Source organism: Heloderma suspectum, chromosome 1 (assembly GCF_057233095.1).
Source record: "Heloderma suspectum isolate Gila_16-S chromosome 1, 16-S_ref, whole genome shotgun sequence".
Classification (NCBI taxonomy): Eukaryota; Metazoa; Chordata; class Lepidosauria; order Squamata; family Helodermatidae; genus Heloderma; species Heloderma suspectum.
The window spans coordinates 219,745,495-219,773,253 of record NC_139458.1 but is presented as its reverse complement, the minus strand read 5'-3'; the positions used below and the strand labels follow the sequence as shown (position 1 = coordinate 219,773,253).

The window sequence follows — 27,759 nt, the reverse complement described above, 5'->3', positions numbered from 1 at the left end:
TAGTTTAATACTGGATTCTCATGCATCTCGCACAGGACATCTCTGAATTATACTGTGGAAGACTTAACATCCATGCCATTTACATCTCATGGTAAAACACCAGCATACATCTATTACTAACGAAAGCTGCAATCCTATACAGACATACCTGGGCTAAGCCCCATTAAACTGAATAGGACTTACTTCTGAAAAGAGGTGCATAAGATTGCACTGAGTCATGTCCCTGCTGGAGGAGTCCTCTACGGAGGAGCTGGAGTTCCCAGAGACAGAGAGTGCCAAGGAACCACCAGTGACAGGAGATCTGGGGGAGCCTGGGCTCTCAGAGAAGATCACTGCTAGTCAGTCCATCCCTACAGAAAGAGGATATTTCCACCTCTGAGGCAGAGCCTGGGCAACCACCTAGCCCTTGAGAGTGTCATCACCTCAAGAGGCAGGCAAGTAGGGCTCCTCTGAGAAGTGCGCAGTTGCAAAGGAGGATTCCTCAAGAGGAAATGATTCGTCAGGAGCAAACCCCTCCTCCTGAGTAGGACTTTCCCAGAGGGCCTGTAATGCACTGCAGCTGAGCCCTGGGTGGGTCTCGGGGAGCTCTGGCTGTGTAACCCTTCAGGTTCAGCTTAGCCAGGGCTGGTACAATATTGTTCTACCAGCTCCTGTGCTTTATAGCGTGTTTTTTTTATATATACTTTGCTTTGTGATTGAATCTCTGTGATGGATTCCTTGGATTCCTGCGTGACTCTGCTTTGGACTGTGTATTGTATCTGACTGCTTAACTGCCTATATTTTGACCTCTCCTGCCTTTGCCTAATCCCATTCTGGACTGAAACCTTTGTGCTTGACCATTTGCCTGCTTCCTTGCCTTGTCTTTTGGCTTACCCTGTAATTTGCCCTAATGCTGTGTCTGATTCAGCAACAGCAGAATACATTGTAAGTCCAGTTTCTTTTCACCTTTTTTGGCAGTAACTATTATCAACTTAATAATGATTATGAATGTATTCACACTGACATCCTCAGATAAAGGATCTCATGACTGGAATGACCTATACCTAGTTGGGGGGCTGTTACCATCTTGAGCTACTGGCTGCATGGATAAATGATCTATTGTACCGCCTTATACATCTATAACATTTTTCTTTTATCTGTGATTTCCAAAGATTTGTAGTGGAGGTGCATTTCAACCAAGCAGTGCCAAATTTTATCACAAAAGCAGAAAGCAAGAACTAAACGAAAAGGTAGCAGAACAATGGCCAGGAGAAGATCAGAGGGGATCTCTCTCCTACAGATCTTTCATTTCCAGCTCTGCATGAGTTGCAGTTATTGCCATCATAGGTTGGCCATAAACGAAAACCTCTGCCCAGGTTTTTCAAAGCCAACCATTTACTTCATCCCTGGATTTAATAAGACATACTTTCAGGTAAGACTACAGGAATAAGCACAAATAGCTGTCTTAATAAACTAGAAAAAATCCATAGCGCAATTGGATTAAAACAATTATTTTGTTTTAATAAAGACAATTATACCTTTATTAAAACAAAATAAAATCCCAAAGTAGGTTACAAATTTTTGAGTTGGGCAAATGTTTAGCAAATAAACCCAAAATGGGGGGGGGGACGGGGGGGAGGAAATCATAGAATTGGAAGGGGTTTACAAGACCATCGTGTCCAACCCCCTGCTCAGCGCAGGAAGCCTGATTCCCAGGTGGTTTCCCATCCAAGTACTAACCAAGGCTATAACCTGCTTAGCTTCCAAGGCCAGGCACATCCAGCCCTTTGCTGATACGTTTCTGGATATCATGTAACAGATTACTTAGCAGGGACTGGGCTTTCATCGTGCCCAGAAACAGTTTCTTCGGCCGACCCTCCTCACACTGTGCGTGCGCAACTCATCCAGCCGAAGGGTTAATTCAAAATCTTGCATAATACTGTGTTTGGCTTTAAAGCAATTAAGGCCTTATTTTCTGTCCTTGCACGTTATCCTGTGCGCATCTAGTTGGGAGGAAGACCCTCAGGACTGGGCTTCGTAAACCGTGCTATCCCTAAACGTATTTAATCAGGAGTAAGCCCCGCTGAATTCAAGGGGGCTTGAAACATTTGCGCAGCGCTCACATCCTCCTCCGTGAAACCCACCGAACCGAGCGTTACTTCCGAATAAGCATGCGCGGGGTCGGGGCGTCAGTGTGCCCGGGCCACAACAGCGCGCGGCGCAGGCTGGCGGTGCGGGTTGCGGCGGGGCTGTGCACCCATTCTGGGTTCCGCTCAGGGCCAGCCAGCTGGAGCTTAGCGCCGAACCAGGTCCAGCGCCTTGGACAGCTGCTCTGGAGTTCTGACTGGTTCTGACTGAAACGCAGAATGGACCGGCGGCCTCGCGCCACCCGCCTCCGCCGGAAGCGCGCCTACTGAACGCGAGCCACAGCGGGCAGCAGCGCGCCTGACGTCAAGAGGCGCCACCCGGGGAGACGCCCCCGGGCTCTTCGCGGCCCTCGGCCGATCCCGCCCCTTCCCTCTCCCGCTCGGAAGCCGGCGGCGGGGCGGGGCGGGGCGGGGCGGGGCGGGCGCTGAGGCAAATCGGCTTCCCGCAATGGCTTCGTCTCGCATCCCGCGTGCGCCCGTAGACTCACAGCAGATAGACTCAACGACAAAGAGAATCTTCCTGGTTCCTTTAGAACATTTTCCCCGCTCCGCGGAGAACGAGGTTCGTTTCTCCGCCGCCCTCTCAAAAAAAGAAAAAAAAAAAAGGTTCAAATGAACCAGGAAGTTCGGTATCCGGGCAGTTGAAGAGACCCCGCCGCGGTGCGACACGGGCGCGCCCAGCCGCCCGCGCACGCGCACTGCGGCGTTCAGGGGCGAAGGCGGCAGAGTTTGAACCGGCGCGGCTGGGTTGCGTCGGCCGTCGCTGCTTTAAGTTGGACGCCGAGGAGAGGCGGATGCCGCCGCCCGCTGCGCTCCGGGCCCGCTCCGGGAACGAGCCCGCTGGCCGGATGGAGGAGCCGCCGCCGCCCGAATGCCCGTGGAAGGCGACGCGGGCGGCTCTGGGGCGGCTGGCGGAGAGCCTGCGCTGCTCCCGATGGTGATTCTCCGCGGCCGGGGGGGTCGCGGAGGCGCGGGGAGGGCGAATAGCGTTTCCGACTTAACGTCTTGTTGGGGCGCGATCCTGTGCACGCTTGGACGAAGCCCCACAACTCCCAGCACCCCCCAGCTGGCTGTAGGATGCTGGGAGTTGCCGGGCTTTTGCCCGTCTCAGCACGCCTAGGATTGCGCCGTAAAACAATACAGCGTGATGATTTCTCCTCAGGCATAGCAGATGCTAACTTTCGATCAACAGGCACGTACAACAGACTTGTAAAACAATGCAACCCCGCCGTGTTTAACCTGGCTGGAAGGAACAATAACGCGGCCTGAAATAAGAGCAACGACGGCTGAATCCATGAGGAAGGGCCATCGCTCGGCGGGAGAGCATTTGCTTGGCCTGCAGGAGGTCCCGGGGCCCACCTCTGGCAAATCCAGGTCGGGCTGGCAAAAGCTGCAGTCCGGCACCCTGTACAGCTGCTGCTGCCAGCGCTGCCAGTCAGTGCAGATCATCCTTCCCCAACATGGCTGCCTGGGAGATGCCGGGGTTGTAGTCCATCACATCTGGAGGGCACCAGGTTGGGAAAGTCTGATACAGATGATGCTGAGCTAGATGCTTTGACTCAGTGGCCGGGTTCGCACAATCATTTTGACCCATGGTGGCTTAAATAAGCCACCATGGTTTGTGGCACAGGCTGGGCGCTTAACCCTTGTATGCCCCAGCTTCCTACCTGATTCACGGGGGCCAGTTTATGTTTGTTGTGTTCAGCCAATGGTGATGGAATTTGGTGGCACAGATAGCATCTTGGAGTCAGCAACAGCTGTACTGCAAGCTAGCTTTTTCTTCATAGGCCTACTTCTCACAGTGGTGGTAAACCTGTGTCTGGGCTGTACCACTTCAGGTGGGGGCTTGCATAATTGAATACTGCACCATGTATGTGACTCCCTGTATATACAGTGGATAGACCAGGACCCTTCACCCTGACATACTCATTTTCTGGGGGCTGGAAATGTTTTTCTGTGGAGGAATACTCAGTGACCTGAGCCCTCACTGGAAATCTGAAGTGGTACAGCCCAGACAGAGGTTGGCCACCTCAGTGAGGCCTTTCTGTTCCTCAAACCCATGAGTCTTTCTGTTTACTGACTTCCTGACTATGTTCACTCATGCCTCTGTGTAACTGCTTTCCTTACTTTCTTCAAGTCACTCTTCAAAACTCAGGAAGCTCAGTATTTTATTGTAACTAAGCCAAAGTACATGTAATTGAAATAATCATATATTCTTCCCTTGCCTCCAGCCCCCAGTCCCTGTGTCAATTTAAATTGTAAGCCCCTTTGGGTAGGGAGCTGTCAGTCCCCTTCTTTGTAAAGCACCATATATAGAGATGGTAAATTGGTCCTCTTTTTGAAAAAGTTATGTGTAATAAGCCAGTTGAACATAAGAAGCTACTTTATACTGAGTCAGATGTATAGCTTAGTATTGCCTACTGTGATTGTCAGCTGCTCTTTGGGTTCTGAATCAAAGGCTTTCCTCAAACCTGCTACCTGAGATCTTTTTAATTGCAGATGTAGGAATCGAACCTGGGACTTTGTGCATTCAGAGCATGAATTCTAATGTGGAGTTTATTTATTTATTTAATGATATTTATGAATTGCTTATATTAAAAAAAATCTAAGTGATGTACAAAAACAAATGAACAAGTTTACCTTCCTGGGAATGCTTGTTGGAAAAGATATGTTTTCAGCAGGTGCTGAAAACCCAGAAGGGTTGGTGCCTGCCTAATTTGTAGTCGTGGGGAGTTCCAGAGAATGGGTGCTGTGAGACTGAAGGCCTATTCTGAGCCATGATGGATTGGACCTCCAAAAATCTGGCTTGTGGACAGTTGTAGCCCTCCCTTTAAGTAAACACTCTTTCGGTTGTGCTTTTACCATGGCAAAACTGGGTGGGTGTCCCCCCACCATGCATAAAGTGCCTGTTTGAAAACCTTTTGCCTTATCATTTCCAGTAAGATGCTTAAAGGCAGCATGTCACTGGAAAAGTCACTTCTGATTGCTGCATACTAGTACATACCAAAATGGAGGCTGCTATGTGCACATCCAAATCTGTTGTAACATAAATATCTGTCTGGCTAAAAAACATTCTGGAAGTGGCAAGGAAGTGACCACCCGATTAATGTCTCTAAAGTAAAGGTGGATAGAAGGTAGATATCCAGAAGTTTGGAACTTCAGCTCCCAGAAGCCCCTGCCAGCATGGCCAATGGTCAGGAATGCTTGGAGTTGAAATGTCAAACATCTGGAGAGCTATTTTCTGCCCACCCCGCTCTAAAGGACTGAAACCCTCTTGCAGATTTCTAAGGAGGTTCTCGATACTGTTCAATTTTGCCAGTTGAGCATGACACTAGGAACATTCTAAACAATGACCAAAACACTGTCTTCTAAACTGGTTGAAGTAGCCTAGTGAGTTTGCTGTCCTGACACAACTAACAAGAGAGCTGCCTGCTCTTACATTATCTGTAGTCAGCACAATACATTGTGAATAGAATTACTGTCAAATGGGTGAACTTCAGGGGGGTTTAGGCAGGCCCCCGCCATGCATTACATGTGTGTGTGAGGAGGTTGCAGACTAGCTTTACCACTGCACTTGTTGGCCATGCCTCCTGCCAGCTGCATGTTTAGTGAGTATGAGAACAGAACCTGATACCTGATACATGTGTGAAGCTTCTCCACATGAGGGGAGATCCTGGGCCAATCAGCCATGTTGTGTGCTGATTTTATATTTTTATATAAATATATATTGTATATTATATATTTATATTTTAGTGGAAAGGCGTGATATAATTTCTCTTAATAAAACAAATACATTAAAAGTTAAAGGAAACTGTCTGCTGTAGATTTCATTAATACTAATGTATTAGAAATATTTTAATTCTAAAGCTTGGGGCAGTAGTAACTGCCATCACCTGTAATACATATATCTATATATTCTTTCTTTGATAGCGGAGGCATTCTGAAGAAACCTGTGAACATAGGAGGCTGTGAACATGTTTTCTGCCTGTAAGTCATTACATATTAAGCTATCATGCAGTTTGCCATGCTGGTGGGATGATGGGAGTTGTAGTCCAACACATCTGAGGTGCATCAGTCAGGGAAGGCTGTTCCAGGTGCCTGTTGAAAAGTGTGTCTCTAGTCCATGATTCTGTCAGTTTCCTGTGTGTTTGCTTTTAATCTCTGGCTGTTTCTAAATGCTCTGCTTGTGTGTGTTTGTTTTATTTATTGTTTATTATCTCATCTGGTTTGTGGTTTATTTTAATCTTTGTAAACTGCTTTCTGTGCTTTTATAGCAGAAAAAGAGATTAATAACAACAACAACAACAACAATGGTATCCTAGCCTAGGAAACAATCGGTGCCCTCAGTATTTTTTTCTTAGGCATTGAAAATGTGGAGCTGTGCTAGGCGCAAGTGTCAGTGGTTTGAACACCAGCTTTAGCCTCTTCGGTCATTGTCATGGTTTACTGCTGGCTAATGAATGATATGGATTTGTGGTTGTTTATCCACTTAGGCTACTGCATAACCACAGTAATTAAAATATTTGCATTAGACCTGTTCTGGGTTGCATAAAAATGTACAGCATTTTTAATCAGTACAAATTGATCCAATAACAAAAACTATTGACTATATGGCCAAGTGTGTTCTTTCTCCTCTATGCCACTGTGGCTTTTCTGCTCATCCCATTGTAAAACCCCTTTAAGTGAACACTATAGCTCTGGAAGTGCTCAAACAGAAACATTAGTGAAATGCTTTAAAAAAAAAAAAAGAGTTTCCAGAACTACTAAACTAAGAGATAGCACCTTAACACAGTCTATGAGACGCTTGGCAACATTTATCATCTCCCCTTTTGAGGAAAGGTTCCAAAGTGACTCCAGCTGTTGCTCCTTCTTTTTGGCCATACTGATAAAACAGTAGTGGAGTGCCTTTACTGCATCTCTAAACCAGCGCAGCTTTATTGTCTTTGCTAATGCCTTTTTGCTTGATACCCAGCATGCAGGCTTCATCGGTGGTATGGAATGCCTTGTAACTATCCCCAAAGACATGCAAATCTAAGTTGAGAGTTTTTGATACAATGTGCTTGTCGAAGTGCAGGTGCGGTAGAGTTTGTTCTCTGGGATAAGGGGCTCACAGGCCTGCTGAAGCCCATGTAATCACACCACATTCTGTGATTATAACCTAATGTGGTGTATGTAGTATCCTGTTATAACTATGGTTGTTTTACCAGAACACTCATTCTTTGATGCATATCGACATATATCAGCCTTCCCCTACCTGGTGCCCTCCAGATGTTTTTGACTGCAATGTCCACAATTCCTGTCCATTAGCCATGCCAGCTGTGGGCTAATGGGGGATGAAGTCCAAAACATCGAGAGGGCACCAGGTTGGGGGATACTGACATGTATGAACATACTAAGGTGTCTTATCACACCACTTGCCCATCTAGCCCAGTACTGTTTATTGTGACTGGCAGTAGCTCTTAAAGAACTGAGGCTAGGGATCTTTCCTAGTCCTTCTACCTAGCATTCTTTTTCACAGGCCAGTCTGGAGACTGAATCTTTGAGAAGCACGTACTCTGCCCCAAGCTCTGGTCCCTCCCTATAACTTCCCTTGAATTATTTTTGCCTGTCTTTGGAAATAGTTGCAAAGTATGCCATAGTGCATATGAAACTAGCCTGACTGCTTGAGTCTAGGGATGGGGGAGAATTTGGGACAGTATCCAATACTGCCTTTGCGCTTCCACTCATTCTGTGCACCAGCGGTACCCATTGCTAGCATAACCGGGAGTAAAGCAACCCCAGAAATGTTTCTGCTTGCTTCTGTGGCTGGTTTAAGAACTGTTAACTCCCTGTTGTACTAGTGATGGGTACCACTGGCATGCAGGCAGCATTGGATGCAGCCTTTCATTTGGTCCATATTTCCTGGACTAATATTCAGATTGGAACAGTTATCCTTTGGATTGTGCACTTTTCCAGATTTTGTGATGTGGTTCTCAGCTCAAAGATTCTGTACAAAAATGTGTTTATTAGGCAAAGTTACATACATACATAAATATATTAGGGAAAGTAGCATATGAAAATAAATGTGGATTTTGGGCATTTTAAAAAAAATTGCAGACTGATGCAGAAATTGGATCAAACAGACTTATGATTGAATACACGTGACATTGACCCTTTAATTAGAGTTCTCTTGCCTCTTTCCGTGTGATCACCTCCCTGCAAACCACCTAATCCCTCCTTCGGAGGCTAATTCTGGTCCAAATTGGTGTAAGATGTGGTTTTGGTTGTAGTGCAGGATAGGGGGCATCTATACTGAAATGAAGTGTGTGTGTACCCAGGCTCTGGCAAGACGTAGGAAACTGCCTTATACCGAGTCAGACCATGGGTCCACCTAGCTCTGCATTGTCTACACTGACTGACAGGGTTTCAGGCAGGATTCTTTCTCAGCTTTCCCTGGAGAAAGCATTGAATGAACCGGGGACCTCCTGCATTTAAACCATGTGCCCGGTTGTCAAGCTACAGCCCTAGCTATAGGAGAGCAAGGACTTCCACCTTAGCTATTAGGCACTTAAGCGCACTATGAGGCACTTAAAAAGGAAGCTGTTACTTACTCAGGGACATCTTTGGTCTCAGAGAACATTAGGACGCTATCAATCAATAGGTGGTCAGTTAACAGTATTTGATGAGTTGATTTACTGATGTCTTCCAGCCCTAATATTTCACCAAAATAAATCTGGGTGGCTGAAGCAAGGAAGATGTACGTAATTGCCACTAGTGATGTGGGTTTTCTGAGAAAAAAATGAATTGAAATAGTTTGCATTGGAAATGTTTTTGATGCCCAAGAAAGTGATATCATTTACTACATTTATTTTACTTGTATTTAGTAAACAAAAAATAAAAAATGTCTTGTCTTAACTTCCTTGTCCTAGTACTCCACAATCTGAAATATTTGAGGGGGGGGGGGAATTTAAAGCACACTTAGGGCACAATCCTATACATGTTGAGACAGAAAAAGTCCTACAACTCCCAGATTCCCCAGCAAGCTGGGAGTTATAGGACTTTTTCTATCTAGATGTGCATCAGATTACACTCTTAATGTGATTCAAATGCTACATTATGTAGCATTTAGTTGGAATACTTGTAAAAAACAAAAGACAATAGAATGTACTTACCTTCATTGTTTTGACACCATGGGGAAGAAACTGGTTTTTTCCAGGGTGTTTCAGAAAAAAATGGAACTTTGGGGGAAAATGGAAAAATATTCAATACTACTTTTTTTTTTTAGTGTTCTTTACAGATCTAAAGTCACACCATTACTTTAGGACAGCTTTCCCCAATTGGTGCCCTCCAGATGTTTTGGATTTCAGGTCCCATCAGCCTCAGGCAGCATGGCCAATGGTCAGGAAGGCTGGATGTTTTAGTCCAAAATGTCTGGAGGGCACCAGGTTGGGGAAGACTGCTTTAGGAACATAAAAGATATGTGTAACTTGGTTTGCTCTCAAAATTATCATTACAATTTTTTAAAAAAAGTTTAAAGGTAAACTCAGTAAATTTATAATTACTGTCTGAATAAACTATATTTTATATAGCAAACATGATAATTTTCTGAGTAAAGCAAGTTCGTAATATATTTTAGGTTCCTATTTTATGTCTGTCCAGAGGCAACTTCAGCAAATAGTCCCTGAAACATCGTCTTAGCAAACAGAAGAAGAAGGAAGAACTGGAGGCAAAGTAAGCGTGGTGTACAGCCTCTGTTCCTTTTGTAAGGAAGTTCAGGGAAATTTCTAAACCTATTCCTGTTTGTGAGGTGGAGTTTAGGGAAATCTTGCCTGCAGGAAAAGCTGTTGAGATTGATTTTGCTGGGAAACACTCTCATCTATTATGAATGGTAAGCAGCCATATTTAATTTAAGAATCTTTAAGCAGTCTCCATCTATTATTTGAAAAGTGACATTTTATTCACGTTTGTAAATAATTTCCGTTAATAAACATTTTGATTTTTGCTCATTTTGAATGGTTGTCTTGGTGGTGGTGGTGTCAGTCCCATGCCTAAGCCATAGGAACCAGGCTACTGAGTTTCTTTTAGGTAGAGAGGCTTTATTCTAGTGGGAGCAGTTAAAGATCTTATAGCTGAGGCAGCATTCCCTAGCGGTGAGGTTTAACTGGGAATGTTATTGAAAATTGTGGCAGTGAGTTCCATAGACCCAAGCCTCAAAGTTAATTTTTTAAAAAAGAAACATAGGTGGGATAACTCACATGCTGTTCTGTTGCATCTGGTGGCAGTGGTGGGATAACCTACAATGTTCCTTTCACATGTGGGTTTTAGATCAGAACTACATTAATGGACTGCTACAACATCTAATCAGAACATTCCCAGAAACACAGGACTCTGTAGAACAAAACCCAAACTGTCAAGAATGTACTGTTTCTTCCATATTATGATATGATCTTTACTCACATGTTGAGAAACTGAGCATGACTTGGAGCATTCCTAAATGTCTTTTCAGTAAAAGATACATTAGATCGATAATTTTGATAAGGAATGGAAGAAACAACTATGCTGGGAAACATACAGAGAGGATTAAATCCCCCTCCCCCATGGCTTCCTTATTTTGAGAAATTTTGCCTCTCTAGTCTTTCTATAAAAGTTTTATTTCATAGGTTTTAGAAATCATTTTGGGGGGAATAAAGGCTGGGTAGCAGTATATAGATACATTTTCTTAAGTATTTCATAATCTAAAATTGTTCGATTTTTCCATTGTTTTGAAAGAAAACAAAAAAAATTCAGAAAATGGGGGGGAAATCCTCCCCCCCCTTGAATTTTTCCAGTTTTTCTGCAGGCATTCACATCTCTAATTACAACTTGCCTAATATTAGTTCCCAAGCTTGCCTAATACTGTATTTGCAATTGAAATCCCAACATCTGGAGAGTGTGAAGAAGAACTCCTGGCTGACCTCAAAAGTGTGTTCCAGAGTTAGCAGACTGAAATCCATCCAACCTTGCTTTTTAGAAGTGGGTGTCTTTGATTGCCCAGATGTCATTAGGAAGTTATTCTAGTTTGCCTCTCCTCTAGTGGTTAATTTAGAACAGGGGTGAGCAACTTGTGGCCTTCCGGATGTTTTGGCCTACCACTCCCATCAGCCCTAGCCAGCATAGCAAGTGGTGAGGGATCATGGAAGTTGTAGGCCAAAACATTTGGAGGGGCACAGATTGCTCACCTCTGGTTTAGAAAATTGTCTCCAAGAAAATGCAGGTACAACAAGAGGAGCTAGCCTGGGCAGCTCTGTTATGCTCGTTGCTCTTGTTTATAAATGCAGTGGTATACAAATGATAGCTGATTCTTTCACAGCAGCACTCCGAATACTGCTTAGGGTTCTTCAGTCAACTGCAGTTAGTTTCTGAGACAAGTCAGCTGGAGGTCAGACCAAAATAGTAGTGTGGAGTGAACTATTAATGTGCCTAGAGAGGGGAGGAAAGGGAGAGATGACGATGATGTATAAGGAGAAGTGTGTGGAAGCAATGCAGCCACAGTAACTGGGTCATAAGGGTTTGTCGAGCACGGGAACTTTTCCTGAGGCCTGGACAAAATTGGTTCTCCTGGCACTGCAGTTTGGTTGAAGATAACTTCTGAAAGCTGGTCACAGTAGGCAAAACACTACTCCTGAAATTGAGTGTATTCTAACATTTGAATATGTCCTTGAACACTTGGCTTTAAAATCACTGTAGTGATACCAGGAGATTCTAATGGAGGTTAAAGGTGTAAAGGTAAAGGTGTCCCCAACCAGTCGTGTCCGACTCTAGGGTGTGGTGCTCATCTCCATTTCTAAGCCGAAGAGCCAGCGCTGTCCAAAGACGCTTCCGTGGTCATGTGGCCGGCATGACTGAACACCGAGGTGCATGGAACGCTGTTACCTTTCCCACTGAAGCGGTATCTATTTATCTACTTGCAATTTCTTGCTTTCAAACTGCTAGGTTCGAACTGCTCCTGGACCTCTCAGCGGCTTTCGATACCATCGACCATGGTATCCTTCTGGATAGGTTGTCTGGGTTAGGAGTTGGAGGCACTGCACTACAGTGGTTCCGCTCCTACTTGGATGGCCGATTCCAGAAGGTGGTGCTGGGGGATTATTGCTCTGTGCCATGGCAATTGTGCCATGGGGTTCCACAGGGCTCTATTTTATCCCCCATGCTGTTTAACATGTACATGAAACCGCTGGGGGAGGTTATCCGGAGGTGTGGGCTGAGGTGCCATCAATATGCAGATGACACCCAGCTCTACCTCTCTTTCTCATCAAAACCAGGTGAGGCAGTGGCTGTTCTGAATCAGTGCCTGGGGACGGTAATGGACTGGATGAGGGCCAATAAACTGAAACTCAATCCAGACAAGACGGAGGTACTGTTAGTGGGTGGTTCGTCTGCCCGGCTAGGTGATATTCAACCTGTTCTGGAGGGGGTTGCACTCCCCCTAAAGGATCAGGCTCAAAGTTTGGGGGTGCTCTTGGATCCAGAACTGTCACTTGAGGCACAGGTGAACTCAGTGGCACGGAGCACTTTTTATCGGCTTAGGCTGGTATACCAACTACGCCCTTATCTGGACAGAGATAGCCTAGCTACAGTTATCCATGCTCTGATAACTTCTCGTCTGGATTACTGCAATGCGTTATACGTGGGGCTGCCTTTGAAAACGGTCCGGAAACTTCAGCTGGTCCAAAATAGGGCAGCGAGATTGTTAACAGGGACTGGCCTGTGAGCTCATATTACGCCAGTACTTTTCCAGTTGCACTGGCTGCCAGTCCATTTCCGGGCCCGATTCAAAGTGCTGGTGTTAACATTCAAAGCCCTTAACTGCTTGGGGCCAGGTTACCTGAAGGATCGCCTCCTCCCATATGTGCCTGCCCGGACCTTAAGATCATCGTCAGCGGCCCTTCTCCGTGAGCCCCTGCCAAAGGAAGTGAGGCGGGTGGCTACTAGGAGGAGGGCTTTTTCTGCTGTGGCACCCCGGCTCTGGAATGAGCTCCCTAGTGAGGTTCGCCTGGCGCCTACATTGTATTCCTTTCGGCGCCAGGTGAAGACCTTTTTATTTTCCCAGGCATTTTAGCTTTCTAAATTTTTATCTTTGCTGTTTTAAATCTGTATTTTAAACTCCTGCACTGCTGCTAGATTTTATTGTGATTGTATTGTTATATTGTGGTTTTAATGTTCTATATATTTTAAATTGTTTTATTGTGTGTTGTTTGGTTTTAATTTTTGTGAACCGCCCAGAGAGCTTCGGCTATTGGGCGGTATAGAAAATAAATAAATAAATAGATAGATAGGTTGGCAGAAGCTGGGACTGAAGACGGGAGTTCACTCCATCATGCGGCACTCGGGTCTCGAACTGCTGTCCTGCCGACCTTCCGGTTCAGCGTCTTAACCACTAAGCCACTGCGGCCCCAATGGAGGTTAAGACCTTGTTTATGTTGCACAGACCTTCTCAAGAGAGAAAAAATCCTGCTGAACATTCAAATCATTGGTGGGAAGCAAAGTATGTTGTTTGTCAGAGGATACATTGAGGTGCCAGGCAATGACTTCAGCCAGCCTTCCTCCTCCTGGTGCCCTTTAGATGGACTGCAACTTCCATCATTCCTCCATGGATGGCCAGTAGAAGCCCAACACAGCTGGAAGGCACCAAGCTGGGGGAGGCTGACTTAAATCTTTGGGATCAGCCATGTCCTCCAATGAGAGATAGCTTCTGAGTGCCAAATGACTTTGCAAGGTTATAAATATATAACCCTCCCTCTCCCGCCACAATTAGTGGAGTGTGTAAGCTTAATCAGTGTCGTCGGGGGTCCACTGTTTCATCCAAGAACATAAGGACTGACCTGCTGGATCAGACTAATAGGCCTTTAGTCCAGCATTCAGTTCTTGTATTAGCCAACTGGATGCCCAAGGGAAGCCCTCAAGCAAGGCACGGACACAACAGCACCCTTCTGCCTGTGTTTCCATCATCTGATATTGGAAGGCATATTGCCTCCAATACTGAAGGTAATATATGGCCATCGTGGCTAGTAGTCACTGACAGTCTTATCCTTCATGGATTTGTTTAATCCCCTTTTAAATCCATCCAAGTTGGTGGCCATCGTGACATCTTGTAGCAAATTCTGTAGCTTAACTATTAAGTTGTGTGGATAAGTTTTTTTTCTGTCCTGAATCTCCCATCACTCAGTTTCATGGGATGACCCCCAGATTCTAGTATTATGAGAAAGGGAGATGTTTTTCTCCCTGTCTACTTTCTCTCCACTATTTTATAGAAGTATGTACTTTTTGTAGAATATGCTAATTGATATTAAATATGGCTTCTGAAAGTGTTAGAGTAGCTTGGGAAAAAGACTTGGGAAAACTTATTGAAAAATCTAGCTGGAACAGGATTTGGATTAGTGCCCCATTTAAATATGTTTCTGCCAAAATAAAAGAGAATTCTATTACATTATTGTATCATTGGCACCTCACTCCAGTGAAATTAAGTCATATCAGAGTTCAGCATCCGAGAAACGTTGGAGAGGTTGTGATCAAGTTGGTACCTACTTTTATATGTGGTGGCTTGCTCAACCAGTTCTAGAGTAATGTCTCCAAAGAGGCTGATGCGATTGCCCCCCCCAAGACCTCTTCCCTCAATTTTATGTATTTATGTATTTATTAAATTTATTAATCGCCCGTCTGGCCGGTCACCCAGCCACTCTGGGCGATGTACAACAATAAAAACAGTTTATACAATAAAATTCAACATTAAAAACATCACATTTCTAAAATTACCCTAGCCCACCCCAAATGCCTGCCTGAACAACCATATTTTTAATGCATGGCGGAAGCTCATTAAAGTGGGGACATGGCGGAGTTCCCTAGGGAGGGAGTTCCAGAGGGTGGGGGCCACCACAGAGAAGGTCCTCTCCCTCGTCCTCACCAGCCTAGCTGTCCTGGCTGATGGGACAGAGAGAAGGCCATCCGAGGCTGATCTTGTTGAGTGGCCTATCTGGTGTCGCTGGAGGTGCTCCTTGAGATAGGCTGGGCCGGAGCCGTATAGGGTTTTAAAGGTCAAAACCAACACCTTGAATTTGGCCCGGAAAACAACTGGTAGCCAGTGCAGCTCCTTCAGCACTTGAGTGATGTGATCTCGCCGGCGGCTGCCTTTAATCAAGCGAGCCGCTGCGTTCTGTACCAGCTGCAGCTTCCAAACCGTCTTCAAGGGTAACCCCACGTAGAGCGCATTTGTTGTTGTTCAGCTGTTAAGTCGTGTGCGACTCTTCATGACCATTACAGTAGTCTAAACGAGAGGAGACCAGGGCATGTACTATCGATGGGAGCAGATAGTCGGGAAGGTAGGGGCGCAGCCACCGTATCAGATGGAGTTGGTACAGTGCTGTCCGGCTCACAGCTGACACCTGAGCCTCCATGGACAGCTGGGAGTCTAAGATGACCCCCAAGCTGCAGACCTGGTCTTTCAAGGATAACCGTACCCCATTCAACACCAGGTCAACATCCCCCAACCTCCTCTTGTCTCCCTCGGTCTTGTCAGGGTTCAGCTTCAGCTTGTTCCTCCCCATCCAGCCACTCACCGTCTCCAGACATTTGGACAGGGATTCTACGGCCAACCTTGCTGAAGATTTGAACGAGAGGTAGAGCTGCGTCATCTGCATACTGATGACCCCGCACCCCAAACCTCCTGATGATAGCCCCCAGCGGCTTCACATAGATGTTAAATAGCATTGGGTTGAGGATGGAACCCTGTGGCACCCCACAAGTGAGCGGCCACGGGTCCGAAACCTCCTCTCCCAGTGCTACCCTCTGGTACCTGCCAGAGAGGAAGGACCGGAACCACCGTAATACGGTGTCTCCAATGCCCAACCCTTCCAGGCGATCCAGGAGGATACCGTGGTCAACAGTATCAAAAGCTGCTGCGAGGTCGAGGAGAACAAGGAAGGAGCATTCACCTCTATCCAGAGCCCTCCTCATATCATCCACCAAGGCCATTTCTGTCCCATGCCCAAGCCTGAAGCCCGACTGAAATGGGTCTAGATAATCGGGTTCTTCCAAGTGTGCCTTCAACTGCATCACCACCACCCGCTCAATCACCTTGCCCAAAAAAGGCAGATTCGAGACTGGGCGAAAGTTGTTCAGAACTTGGGGATCCAAGGAGGGCTTTTTTAAAAGCAGTCTTATCACTGCCTCCTTGAGGGCTGATGGCATCACTCCCTCCTCAAGGGAGGCGTTCACCACCACCTTGATCCCCTCACCCAGCCTCTCTCTGCAGCTCATAGTGAGGCAAGATGGACAAGGATCAAGTAAGCAGGTGGTCAGCCTTACAGATGAAAGCACCTTGTCCACTTCATCAGAAGGAAGAAGCTGGAACCGATCCCACAAAACCAGTGAGCCACAGACCGCCTCCTGCTCTATTAGCCATTTTTGAAGGAAAAAGCAAAAACCTTGCACATAAGGAACTTCTTACTTGCATGTGGGTGACTGCTAGAATGATAATAGCATCTTCATGGAAAAAAGAACAATCAGCATCCCTGCTGTATGGAGAAATAAATTCTGGTCTGTTGCATTGATGGAAAAGCTAACAAAACAGGTCAAGCAGTGTAGATTGGTAATTTTTATGAAATCTGGGAGACATTTATTAACTATGCTAATAGCAACAAAGACACTACTGCATCATCAACGCATGGAACTTGCTGGAGAGACCTGTTAGGATAAGACTTCAGAAAAAATGTTTGGAAATATTTTCCTCAAACTTTGTATATATACAATTACAGTTAGTCTGCTGTGTCCCCTAATTAATTTGGACTGATGTTGACTGTATTTATGAAGTGTTTGATTATTGTGTTATGCTTGGATGTTACATCCTTTTGTTACTAATGTAAAATTCAATAAGAATATATTTAAAAGTATGCACGTTTTATTGTGGCCCACCTTAAGCTTATTTTTCTAAGCTTAAAAGCCCCAAACATTTTAACCTTTCCTCATAGGGGAGTTGCTCCAGCCCCTTGATCATTTGGTTGTTCTTTTCTGCATACAGTCCAATTCTCTGCCATGAAACTATAACAGGCCCTTTACTTAAAAGCCTTCAAGCAGGGTTGGGCACCTTGTGGTCCTCCATATGTTTTGGCTTACAGCTCCCAGCATCCCTAACCATTGGCTATGCTTGCTAGGGCTGATGAGAATTGTAGGACAAAACCTGTGGATGGCCACAAGTTGCCCACCCCTGCTTAAAGGAAAAGGTGATAACTTGCTGGTACAGTTTGTTCTCTTGCTCTGGGGAAATTATAATTCCCCTTCTTGTAACTTTAACCCATTGTATCTTGCCCTAGTCCCAGATTTCAGGACAGACAGTTGTTGATCCACGCTTTTTAAAAAATCTGAACACTGTCCAGATTGTCTTCAGCCCCTTTCCTATTTCTTCCTCTAAGCTTAGTATCTTCAATTTCTTCATCTTTCCGTCATATATGATTTGCTCTTTATCATCACTGTACTTTTTCTGGTCTTTTCTCAGTATATGTATATCATAAGAGACATTTGCATGGGTCAGATGTAATGCTTAAAACCTACGTCAAACTATGATTTTGCATCCTGGCATGCACTCAGTCCTTAACAGTGTTTAGGTATCCAGACATTACCATTTAACTATGGCTAAAATGTCTTCATAGAACCATTGTCATACGCTGCGTAACCCTTAACTATTGTTAAATGGTGAATGAGATATGCTCAAATCACGACTTTCATAATTTATAATTCAGCCTATTAATGGCCATGTTCACATGAAATGTTAAACCACAGTTTAGCACATTGTGAATAATAAGCAGGAATGAGCTGCAGCCAGCCTTGGGCTTGTGCACTCCCCTCTCTTCCCATGCAGCTGGGATGAGGGTTTTGGAAGCTTTTGCTATCCTCTCCTGCATGAAATGTAAGTGATTACCTTGCCCTGCTGTGTTAGTTTTCCAGTATTCATGTAAAGACTTTCCTTTAGACACTTCTATCACAAGCTGTTGCCAGTTGTCCATGTGAAAATCTTGTGGTTATATTTGATTTTCAGAACTTGTGTAAGTGATTGCATCGGCACAGCCTGCCCAGCGTGTCAAACGCCAGCCATGGTACAAGACGTAAAAGTAAATAGGCAGCTAGACAACATCATCAAACTGTATATGAAATTGCAGAGCCTACAGGGCAGGGACTTCTCAGGTAAGTGAAATGATGGCTCTTTGATGCCTGGGCCAATGTGTGTTTTTAAAGAAAAAAAGGGGCACATTTCTGAAAGACAATTTAATGCAAGGTCCAGGAATTTTACAGCAGAATATGAATGTTCTCCTTTCCCAGATCCACTGAGATCTTCCTTCAAATAGAGGGGAAAGGCTAATGCAGCATTTATATCTGCAATTCACCAGAATCTCTACTGAATTTAGATGAAAATGTCACATTTTGAAGGTGCATGCTGGACTACTGCTGATAAAATGCTTAAAAATAATGTAGGTTTTTGGCATTCTTATGCTTGCTTATATTTCTGAGGGTCAGTTTGCCCACTATATATTCCAAGCATGGGCCCACTCCCACAAGTCAATCCCCTGTCTATGTGCTCCTATTTGTAATTCCTATGGTTAGATAAGATGTGCAGTGCGCTTTCTACAGACCTTTATATTGTGGATGCCAAGGAACATGGTTTATAGGTAATTGAATATATTACACATTTGCATCTCATATTTCCCAGTCAAAGAATCACTCTCATGAATGAAGATTATCCGGTTTGGAAACCTATAAAATAATATGATGTGAGAATTGGCTTTTAGATCCCAGTCTGTCCAAAACCTGTTCCAGGAAAGCCTGTTGCAGAAATCAGAATCAAGTCCAATTCCATCAAGCAGCTGTCATACTAGAGTATAGCTTCCTTTCTGAGAGGGTTTCAGATACAAATCTAGAGCTCTTCCTAGGTTAGTGATAGAGGGAGCTGATGAAAAGAACACTGGCAGAAAACCTTTTCCATGATTTGGGAAAGGTGTCTTAAATGGAATGACAAATGAGAATATTCTGATGCAGCTGCTAACCTCACAAAAATAACTATTTGCCTGTTTTTTTTTAAATAGAATTAGCAAATCAGTATTGGATAATTGGTATTTATGCCTATCAGATTCTTCCCCATCCCCCATGAAGCTCACTGGGTGGCCTTAGCCAAGTTATTTTCTGTGATGAACTTGCATCTCAGCATGGCTGTGAGGATGAAAAGGGACAACCCCATCTAGTTTGCTAGTCTGAGCTTTGAGGAAGGATGGGATACAAATGTAATAAACTATATGATGGTGGTCATTAAAAAAAAAAAGGTGATTAAGGGTGCAATCTTACGGCTGTTTAGACAGAAAAAAAGTCCTACAACTCTCAACATGCCCCTAATGAAAGCACTTCTGTTCGTACATGGCACCAGATTTTCACAGATCCCCCCACCACCACTGCGGCCCCCTGTTCCCCAAAAGCTGCTCCTGAGGGATGGGGGACTTTCTAGAACTGGGTATGCCACAATCCAGCTGACCAGCCTCTTGGGGCTCCCCCGGGCTCCAAGCCCTGCTGTTGTGCGAGAAAGAGTGGTCGCTCTCCCTGATGCAGGTGAGTCCTAACGCCCAGACTGCCTTGCATCCCTGCTGCTATCTTCAAACTGAGATCAGAGATAATAGTAGGGATGAGGGGTACTGGGATTCGCCCACATGGGCGAGTCAGGCTCAGGCTGCCTGGCATCTCAGATTGGAGCTAACAGCTGGGGTTCTGCTACTTTTGCACACCAGCAAGGGAATCCCTGCTGTTATCTCTGATCTTGGATTGGAGATAGCAGAGGGGATGCCCTCCGAGGGGATACTGCCAGTGGTGGGTCTTGGATCCTAAGTACCACCCCCTTGGGGTATCCCAAGAGGCTGGTGGGCTGGATTGGGGTGCCCCCGTGGACTGGGCCTTCGGCACCCCTGTTCGAGGGGGTCCCTTATCCTTCAGGAGAAGCATTAGGGGGCATCTGTGAAAATCTGGTGCCTTGCATGAGCAGAAGTGCTTTCACTAGTGCAAAGCCACCGTTGGATACAACCCACCGATTTCCATGTATCATTGACTTCAGATTGTTTTTGTTCATGGATTCATCAGCTTGTTGCATGAGAGGTAGCAAACAAGAGTCACTTGCATGAAATTTTATCTGCTTTGCTGTCCCATTGTTGTAAATGGTTGAACATACAAAGCTTACTTGGGGAAGGTCTTTCTCAGTCTCGCTGCTTGAGATCCTTTTAACTGGAGATGTTAGGGCTTAAATCTAGAACCTTTTGCATGCAAAGGATGTGCTGTGCCACTGAGCTAGAGCCCAGTACCATCTTGACAAGTGTGTTTGTTTCAGGGCTTGTGTCTCCCTAGATATTCTGCTGCTGACCTGAAAGTTGCTATTCTCCAACAGAGGTATTTTGAAGGGAGACCCCAGCATGAAATAGCTGAATTAGAACTAATAACCTAATTTGATTCTGTTTGTGTGGGCTTGAACAGAAATAATGGCTTCCTGTCCCACAATATATATTAATTTATTTAGCTATCCTAATTACTGTTGTTGCGAATAGTCACTGTAGCATACACTTAAGCATTAATTAAATTGTCATGGACTACTTTTTGCATATTGTGGGGTTTTAACCCCAGTGTTTATAGTTTTCCCCTCAATGTACACGTGTGCATATATAGTCGCTAACTGTGAATAACACCATGCATTTGATGAAGTGGACTCTACTCCATGAAAGCTTATGCCATAATGAATGTGTTAGTCTTTATGGTAGTACAAGGCTCTTTATTTTTGTTTAAAAATTGTAACAGGCTTTATGTGTGTAGATCAGAGCCAACAAAACTTTTCAAAACAGAGATTCACTTGTGTTTGAATGTACAGTCTGAGACAAAGCTTGAATTAGATCTTTTTTCCTTTGCGTTATCAGAATTGCTTGTTTGCCCCTTTTATTCATTGCTACCTTGCAAAATAAAACATTGCTAACTGTCTGCTAATGTGTTAGATTGAAGTGTTAAGAAGTCTAAACTAAATTGAAGCAATGCTTCTTCAATGTAACTGTTTAGTATATTTGAATTTGGATATTACCTTTTTAAGATGACTGCTTGAAAATTACATCTTAGAAGTCAAGTGTTAGGAAACTGTCTTCAGGTGACAATCACAAAACCTTAATTAAATAATTGAAATGGGAAGTTTCATTTTAATTTACATGTAATTAAATTCAGAGTAGGGAAGACTTAAATGTTTTTCCTGATGAGCTAGTATTGAACCACAGTGCTGCTGCCTTCACAAAGAAGGTTATGTTTTACCAAGTTTTTACTTTGGCTTTTTGCTGACGTATAAAAGACTTGGCCTTGCCAACAATGACTAAGGGAAAGCCAGCAACTCTCTAGCCACATTTGCACATAACAGGAAGACAAAAATCCTGGTTTACTAGCATGCAAACCAGGTCAGTGTTGCCATAACAATTTCTGCTTTTTCTTTATGGATCCTCTGTCTTGCAGGATTGAACGAAACTACTTTGAAAAGCAGTTGATTTTATGTCAGTACTTGTATTTTAAGGGTTGAAACAGATGTGACATGGGAAATCTCTTGTTGGACTTCCCAAATCTTCATTACTTTAAAGCAGCTATGGGGTGCTTGTCCCAGATCTGATCAGAACAGCAGCACTTGGAGGGATGTATGTGCTAACCCTTCACTTCCTGCACTATTTTCTTAATCACTTCCCTCATGCAACTATTCGATCCACAGAAGAAAAAAAAGACAATGCCATTCTTGAACAAAGAACTTTAAAGGGGAACTCCAGCATTAAATTGCTGAATTACAACTTACCAAGAAATTCCACCTCTGACCTTAATTGTGGTAATACCTTCCTATCACACTATAGGTGTTAATCACCTTAGCAGGATGTTTAATCATCAATTGCTGTTGCAGTGTGTGGTTAGTGTACTTATTTTGCATGCACTTAAGCCTTAACTTAATTGCCACAGACTGTATTTTTTGCATTTTATTTCTACCTAACTTTAGTTTTTATACTTTTCTACACCAATATGTATTTATACCTGCCAGCCGAAGAGAACATTTCATCCATCTGATGGAGTGCACTGTTGCCCTCAAAAAACTGTGCCATAATCAATTTCTTAGCTGTTTAAGGTGCCACAAGACTCTTTTACATAATCCAAGATAAGGGAGGTGTGTCAAGTCTATGATTATAAATTAAAAAGGAAAAAGAGCCCCTGACTACCCAGGGGCTTCCCATCTCGCTTTCAACTTTAACTTCTTGGTCTTGTAAACAAATTGGGGACTAAAGTGAGTTAAGCGGCTTAGGAGGAAGTTGATCAACAAGCTTTTAAGGGCATAACTGAAACCTTACTCAACAAGCAGTTTCCCATCTGTTTGTGAACTGTGATTACCCGTAACAATTCTCATTTGACTCTGTCCTCCTCCTTTTCAATATGCCCGAGTCCTTTTTTCCCTCTTCCATCCTTGGGAGAAGGTAAACAGCTCTCCTAAATTATTGTCATTATCAGCTTTGTCTGTCATCCCTGTCAGCTGCAAGGCTTTTCGTTCCACTGTCTTTGACAATATCCTTTCCAAGTGAACCTTATTACCTGCATTTACTCTAACATGTATAATTATTGTAATTAAGGTGGGTAATTAGGAAGAACTTGTTGAATTGAGGGACATAGTATGTGGCATACTGGAGATAAAGAACTCTGATTTACACTAACTCTTTTTTCAAAATGAGCTAGCTTCCCAGCTACTTCTGCTGATTTTTTTTTTCTTGGATCAATGTACATTAAAGAGAAGCAATTGTCTGCTGTAAACTTTTCTGACAACTGCTTATAATTCTGCCTTATTTTTCATAATGCAGTCTCACTTTAGTGGAGAGCTGAATTGTTTTTTTTTTAATACGCAGGTGCTGGCCATGTCCTTTCAAGCACATGCTGGTCCAGGTGGACAGGACAACAAGCTAGATATTATGGGGGTCCCAGTTGTTGCTCTTGGTTGTGATGCAGAGGAGGTGATTTTGACCCCTTTGTGTTATGGGTTGCACAGTATTGCATGTGTATGATAAGGGTTTTCATAATGGCTCCAAATGAGTGTTTGAATAGCTGGAAATTTCTCCTAATTTTTATTCCCCCAGTGCTGAATGCTTAACATACAAACTAATCATTCTTTGGTGAAGGCGCTAATGTTGCACAGATGGTATCAAAGCACTTCCCTTTGGTTTTTAATAAGTGACTAGTTTGTCAAAAAGATTTCTCAACTTCTGTTCTGAAAACCCGTAATAGAGAATAATTTCAGTGGCACACAATGTGCATCATTATATTCTTTTGATACAGATTAATGATAGTTAAACCACATTTTTCTAATTGCTGCTTTTTTGCAAGCCTCTAGAGCTTGTTAGTGCCTTGCAGGAAAATCATAAGATAAGCAGTGCTATAGCTATAAATGTAGATCTCAGTTTTTTTTTCTGCTGTGAAATATTTTAAGTCCAAGGATTGTATTAAATATGAACACAAACTGGGTTCCTCCTGTAAAAAGTAATCCCACTTCAGTTCAGGCAGAGATGATTCATATGTCATCCTCTGCTAATAAATACTAAATCTATCGCTAATGTACAATATAGAAATTTCCTGTTGAGTTTTCTTTATCAAACTATAAAATAGTTCCACAGCTCAATATATGGGTATAATCCAGTTAAATTTCTTATGATTGTGTCCAGTTCTCCAAGTCTTTTAGCTGTTAAATGCTGGGGGTGTAGTTTGTAGTAAATACAGTGAATTTAGTAATGCATTTCAAGTATTTACTAAATTTACTAAACATGTGTTCAACATGTGTCTGCTCCCATCAGAGACTGGAGGTTGCAATTTAATGTCCCAAAGGGGTGCTTGGGGGTACTGAACCTCCCGCCCAACCAGCCACTGTATTTTCCTCTAGGCATCTCCTTCCACATGGACTTGTGTCAACCCGGCTTCAGATGGTGGATTGGGGTAGCAGTAGCAGACAGAGTGAGGGTTCCCTCCCATGTGCACACAATATGCTCCTTTCAAGTATTGAATATGATTGTGGCAGACCTTAATAATTATGACTTATGTAAGAATTGTCTTGCTCAGTCAGATCACCTAGTCCTGCACTCTTTCCAACAGTGCCAAGTCAGATGCCCCAGGAAGTTATCTAGAAATAGATATCCTGAGTTCTTTGCTGCCTCTGTGCTCGGGCGCTTTGTGCTAGCTATCTTGCAACCTATGAAGATAGGTTGGTTGATCTGATTCAGCTTTAGCTATTGAGGTAACTTTCAGTTTTAGAATGCTAAAAAAGGCACATCTGTAATCCAGGTAAAACCTTGAACATAGAACCACCTAACTTTTCTGAACCTGGAAACAGTCCAATTTAGGACTGAACACAGATCAGGTTTATCTAACCTGGACTATGGAAGAGGAGGAAGCTGATCATTTGAAAGATATTCTAGGATCAAAAATGAACAGTTTTCCATGCTTTTTGGTGAATGGGAGAATTTGTAATCATCTTAATTTCATGACAAATAGACTTTCTAGGTGTTATCATGTACTAACAGCAGCCTCATTTTCAAAGTGTGAAAAAATGTCCCTATGTAGCTAAAAGAGCACAGAGTACAAGAGGAAAGTATCGGCAGTCTTGGGGCATCCCCAACATCTGCAGAAATAACAAAAAAGCTTTACCAAAAAAAAAACAAAACCCTAAGGGGATTTCCCTGCCCTCCAAAAGCCAGTCAGAACTGAGTATCCTCAGTAAGCATAGAATGCTTGCGGATGGGGGAAACAGAAAACCAGGGAGGGGAAACTGAATGGCGTATCCTGGAAGAGAGCATGGCTGGCAGACTGGAACACTGAACAGGAATGTTCCACACTGTAACATTTTGTTGCAGGTCCCAGTTGTAATGGTCGCATTCTGGAAATAGCCATACACCTTAACTACACATTTTCTCTTGTAGCTATATAATAACCTGTTTTTCTTTAAACTCAAAATTGGTCCTAGATAATAGAAATAGTAGTAATAGGAACAATCATAAAAAGGTAAAAGGTAAAGGTGTCCCCAACCAGTTGTGTCCGACTCTAGGGTGCGGTGCTCATCCCCGTTTCTAAACCAAAGAGCCAGCGCTGTCCGAAGACGCTTCCGTGGTCATGTGGCTGGCATGACTGAACACCGAGGTGCACGGAACGCTGTTACCTTTCCCGCCGAGGCGGTACCTATTTATCTACTTGCAATTTCTTGCTTTCGAACTGCTAGGTTGGCAGAAGCTGGGACTGAAGACGGGAGCTCACTCCGTCACGCAGCACTTGGGTCTCGAACTGCTGACCTGCCGACCTTCCAGTCTGCAGTTCAGCGTCTTAACCACTAAGCCACCGCGGCCCCTCAGCAATCATAGTAGCAGTAATTAAAAAAAAATACTAAAGAGACTATACATATATGCATCTAACAGGTGGATGTTACAGTGTTAGGCTGTAAGCAACAGACAATAATCATACAGAAGCTTCATCCCTTGAACCATGGAATCTTTTGCAGATACTCTGCTTATTTTATTATTAACATTTATTACTCTGCTCTTCATCCCAGTGGAGAAATCTCAATCCAGACATCATACCAGACTGTGACTTGTGCTAACCATAGTTTAGGCCCTGTAGCTTTGCACTTTCAGCAGTAGGCAAACCATGGTTTAGATGTGCTTGTATACTTTCATATTTTTTCTCTTTTTTTATTTAAGAATTTTATATCCCGCCTTTCTCATTTAATAAAAAATCATACAGTATAATACGAAACCAAAACATTTTCTGTCCTCTCAGTCCCACAGCCTCACACCTGTTTCTGTTGTGCAGCAGCCTCTGGAGGCAGGACAGTGGCTCCTGGCATCATTTGTCAAATCAGACATCAAGCCAAACAATATCTGGTGGTGGTTATGTTTTATTCTGGCTTGCCAGTTGACTGCAAACTATAGTTTCTCAATTTGGCCACTGTGCCAAACCAGATCTTGGCATGATGTCTGAATTAAGCCATTCTATCCATAACAAGAACTAGAAACATCTTTAAAAATAAATAAGTAAAAATTGAAGATATCTTCCACATTCTGTGACTGGTACCCAGATTCTCTGCAAACTTCTGCACGTGTGAGATATCTGAAGAATACAGAGCCCTGCTTATGATATTGCAGGAAATTAAAAGCATTGGTATTTCTCCAACAGCAGGGTTTTTTTTTCCCTCAGCTACTTTTTCACTCGCCTGCTTCATGGACGTGAATATTTATATCAAGGTAAATATTTTGCAATTAATCTTGTCAAAGTGTAAACAGAGAAGAAGGCGAGGGTAAATATCATCTGCAGAGTGTTTTCTTTCTCAATCTGTTGGCAATCAAGCTTTGTAGATGCTATTGTTAGACTAAAATTAGAGCTGAGTTTTTATTTGGAAAGAAGGCTTATTGGTGATAGAACATGGTCTTGTTTCCAGGGCTTCTTTTTCTTCCATCCTGTGGCTCTAGGCAAGTTGAGTAGGAGCTGCACTTTAATGGGCAAGCTTCAGTATACCACTGAGGTACTTTGATTTCTAAATTAATAGGTCATCATCACCGAAGGCTACTTTATTCTTGGAGTAGGCAGTAACTTATTGGTCCAACTACCCCGCTCAACCAATACCCTAATTGGAGAAGAGTGACACTTGAATTAAATCTAATGTATTAAATGTCATTAAGGAGCTCAGGAAAGCTGTAGTTGCGATGCTTTGTACTCCGTTAGCTTTCTCTGCAAATTTTCATTTGTATGTTGATCATACGGATTTTTATTTCCCCCTTTGCTGGAATACTTATGCAGTCTATTCCTCCGGTTGCATGAAAGGGTTAAAAAAACCCATTACGTCCTCAGAAAAGAAAATTGTAGCTGGAGTTCTAATGCAGTGAAGTAGAAGTAATTTTAACTACGTTTAGTCTCAAAGGACTACACTTTTTAAAGTATTACACATTTTGATTTGCATGTCCATGCTCCCAGGATGTTAAGCAGCTAAAATTTTCCTCAGCATAATGTCTGTGTCCATTTTTTACAGCCTGTATGAGGAGAGCTATTTATGCAGTGCTTGGGTTCTCAAAATGGCATTCCCTATAGCACTGCATATAGTTGAAAGACTCTCATAGATGCTAACTCTATTGTATTGTATTGTTATATTGTGGTTTTAATGTTCTATATATTTTAAATTGTTTTATTGTGTGTTGTTTGGTTTTAATTTTTGTGAACCGCCCAGAGAGCTTCGGCTATTGGGCGGTATAGAAATGAAATGAATAAATAAATAAATAAATAAATAAATTCCTCCCATTCTGTGTCTGCCATGAATCAGACTATGGATCTCTTTTGGAACAAGAGTGACAGTGGCTCAGATTCAGATATAATGCCCAAAAGGGGTATGGCACTATACGTATCAGCCCTTTACTCATGTGCTGAATCTATGAATCTGCTTTGTACTGTTACAGAGCATTGCTTCGTCTAGCTCAGTATGATCTGCACTGACTGACACCAGCTGTCTAGGGTTTCAGGGAGGAGTCTCCACCTGGAGATGTTAGGGATTTAACCTGATACCTTCTGCATGCAAAGCAGG

At 43.5% G+C, this 27,759-nt stretch overlaps 1 protein-coding gene across 5 annotated transcripts in view; it reads left to right on the top strand.

Annotated features, from left to right (window-relative positions):
- The first annotated feature begins 2,448 nt into the window (after nt 1-2,448).
- The window catches only part of BARD1 (BRCA1 associated RING domain 1), a 61,038-nt gene continuing 35,727 nt past the window's right edge, over nt 2,449-27,759 (top strand). For 2 of the 5 annotated variants that reach the window (XR_014785699.1, XM_084819359.1), the window contains exons 1-3: nt 2,818-3,063; nt 6,057-6,113; nt 18,172-18,317. Coding sequence is in view for 2 of the 5 variants with exons in the window: in XM_084819359.1 (XP_084675485.1) it covers nt 2,921-3,063; nt 6,057-6,113; nt 18,172-18,317 (346 nt within the window). In the remaining 3 variants the exon portion in view is untranslated. Of the gene's footprint in view, nt 2,689-2,817; nt 3,064-6,056; nt 6,114-18,171; nt 18,318-26,384; nt 26,432-27,759 lie in introns of those variants that run through there. The other 3 variants (XM_084819389.1, XM_084819379.1, XM_084819364.1) reach the window with 3 other exon arrangements.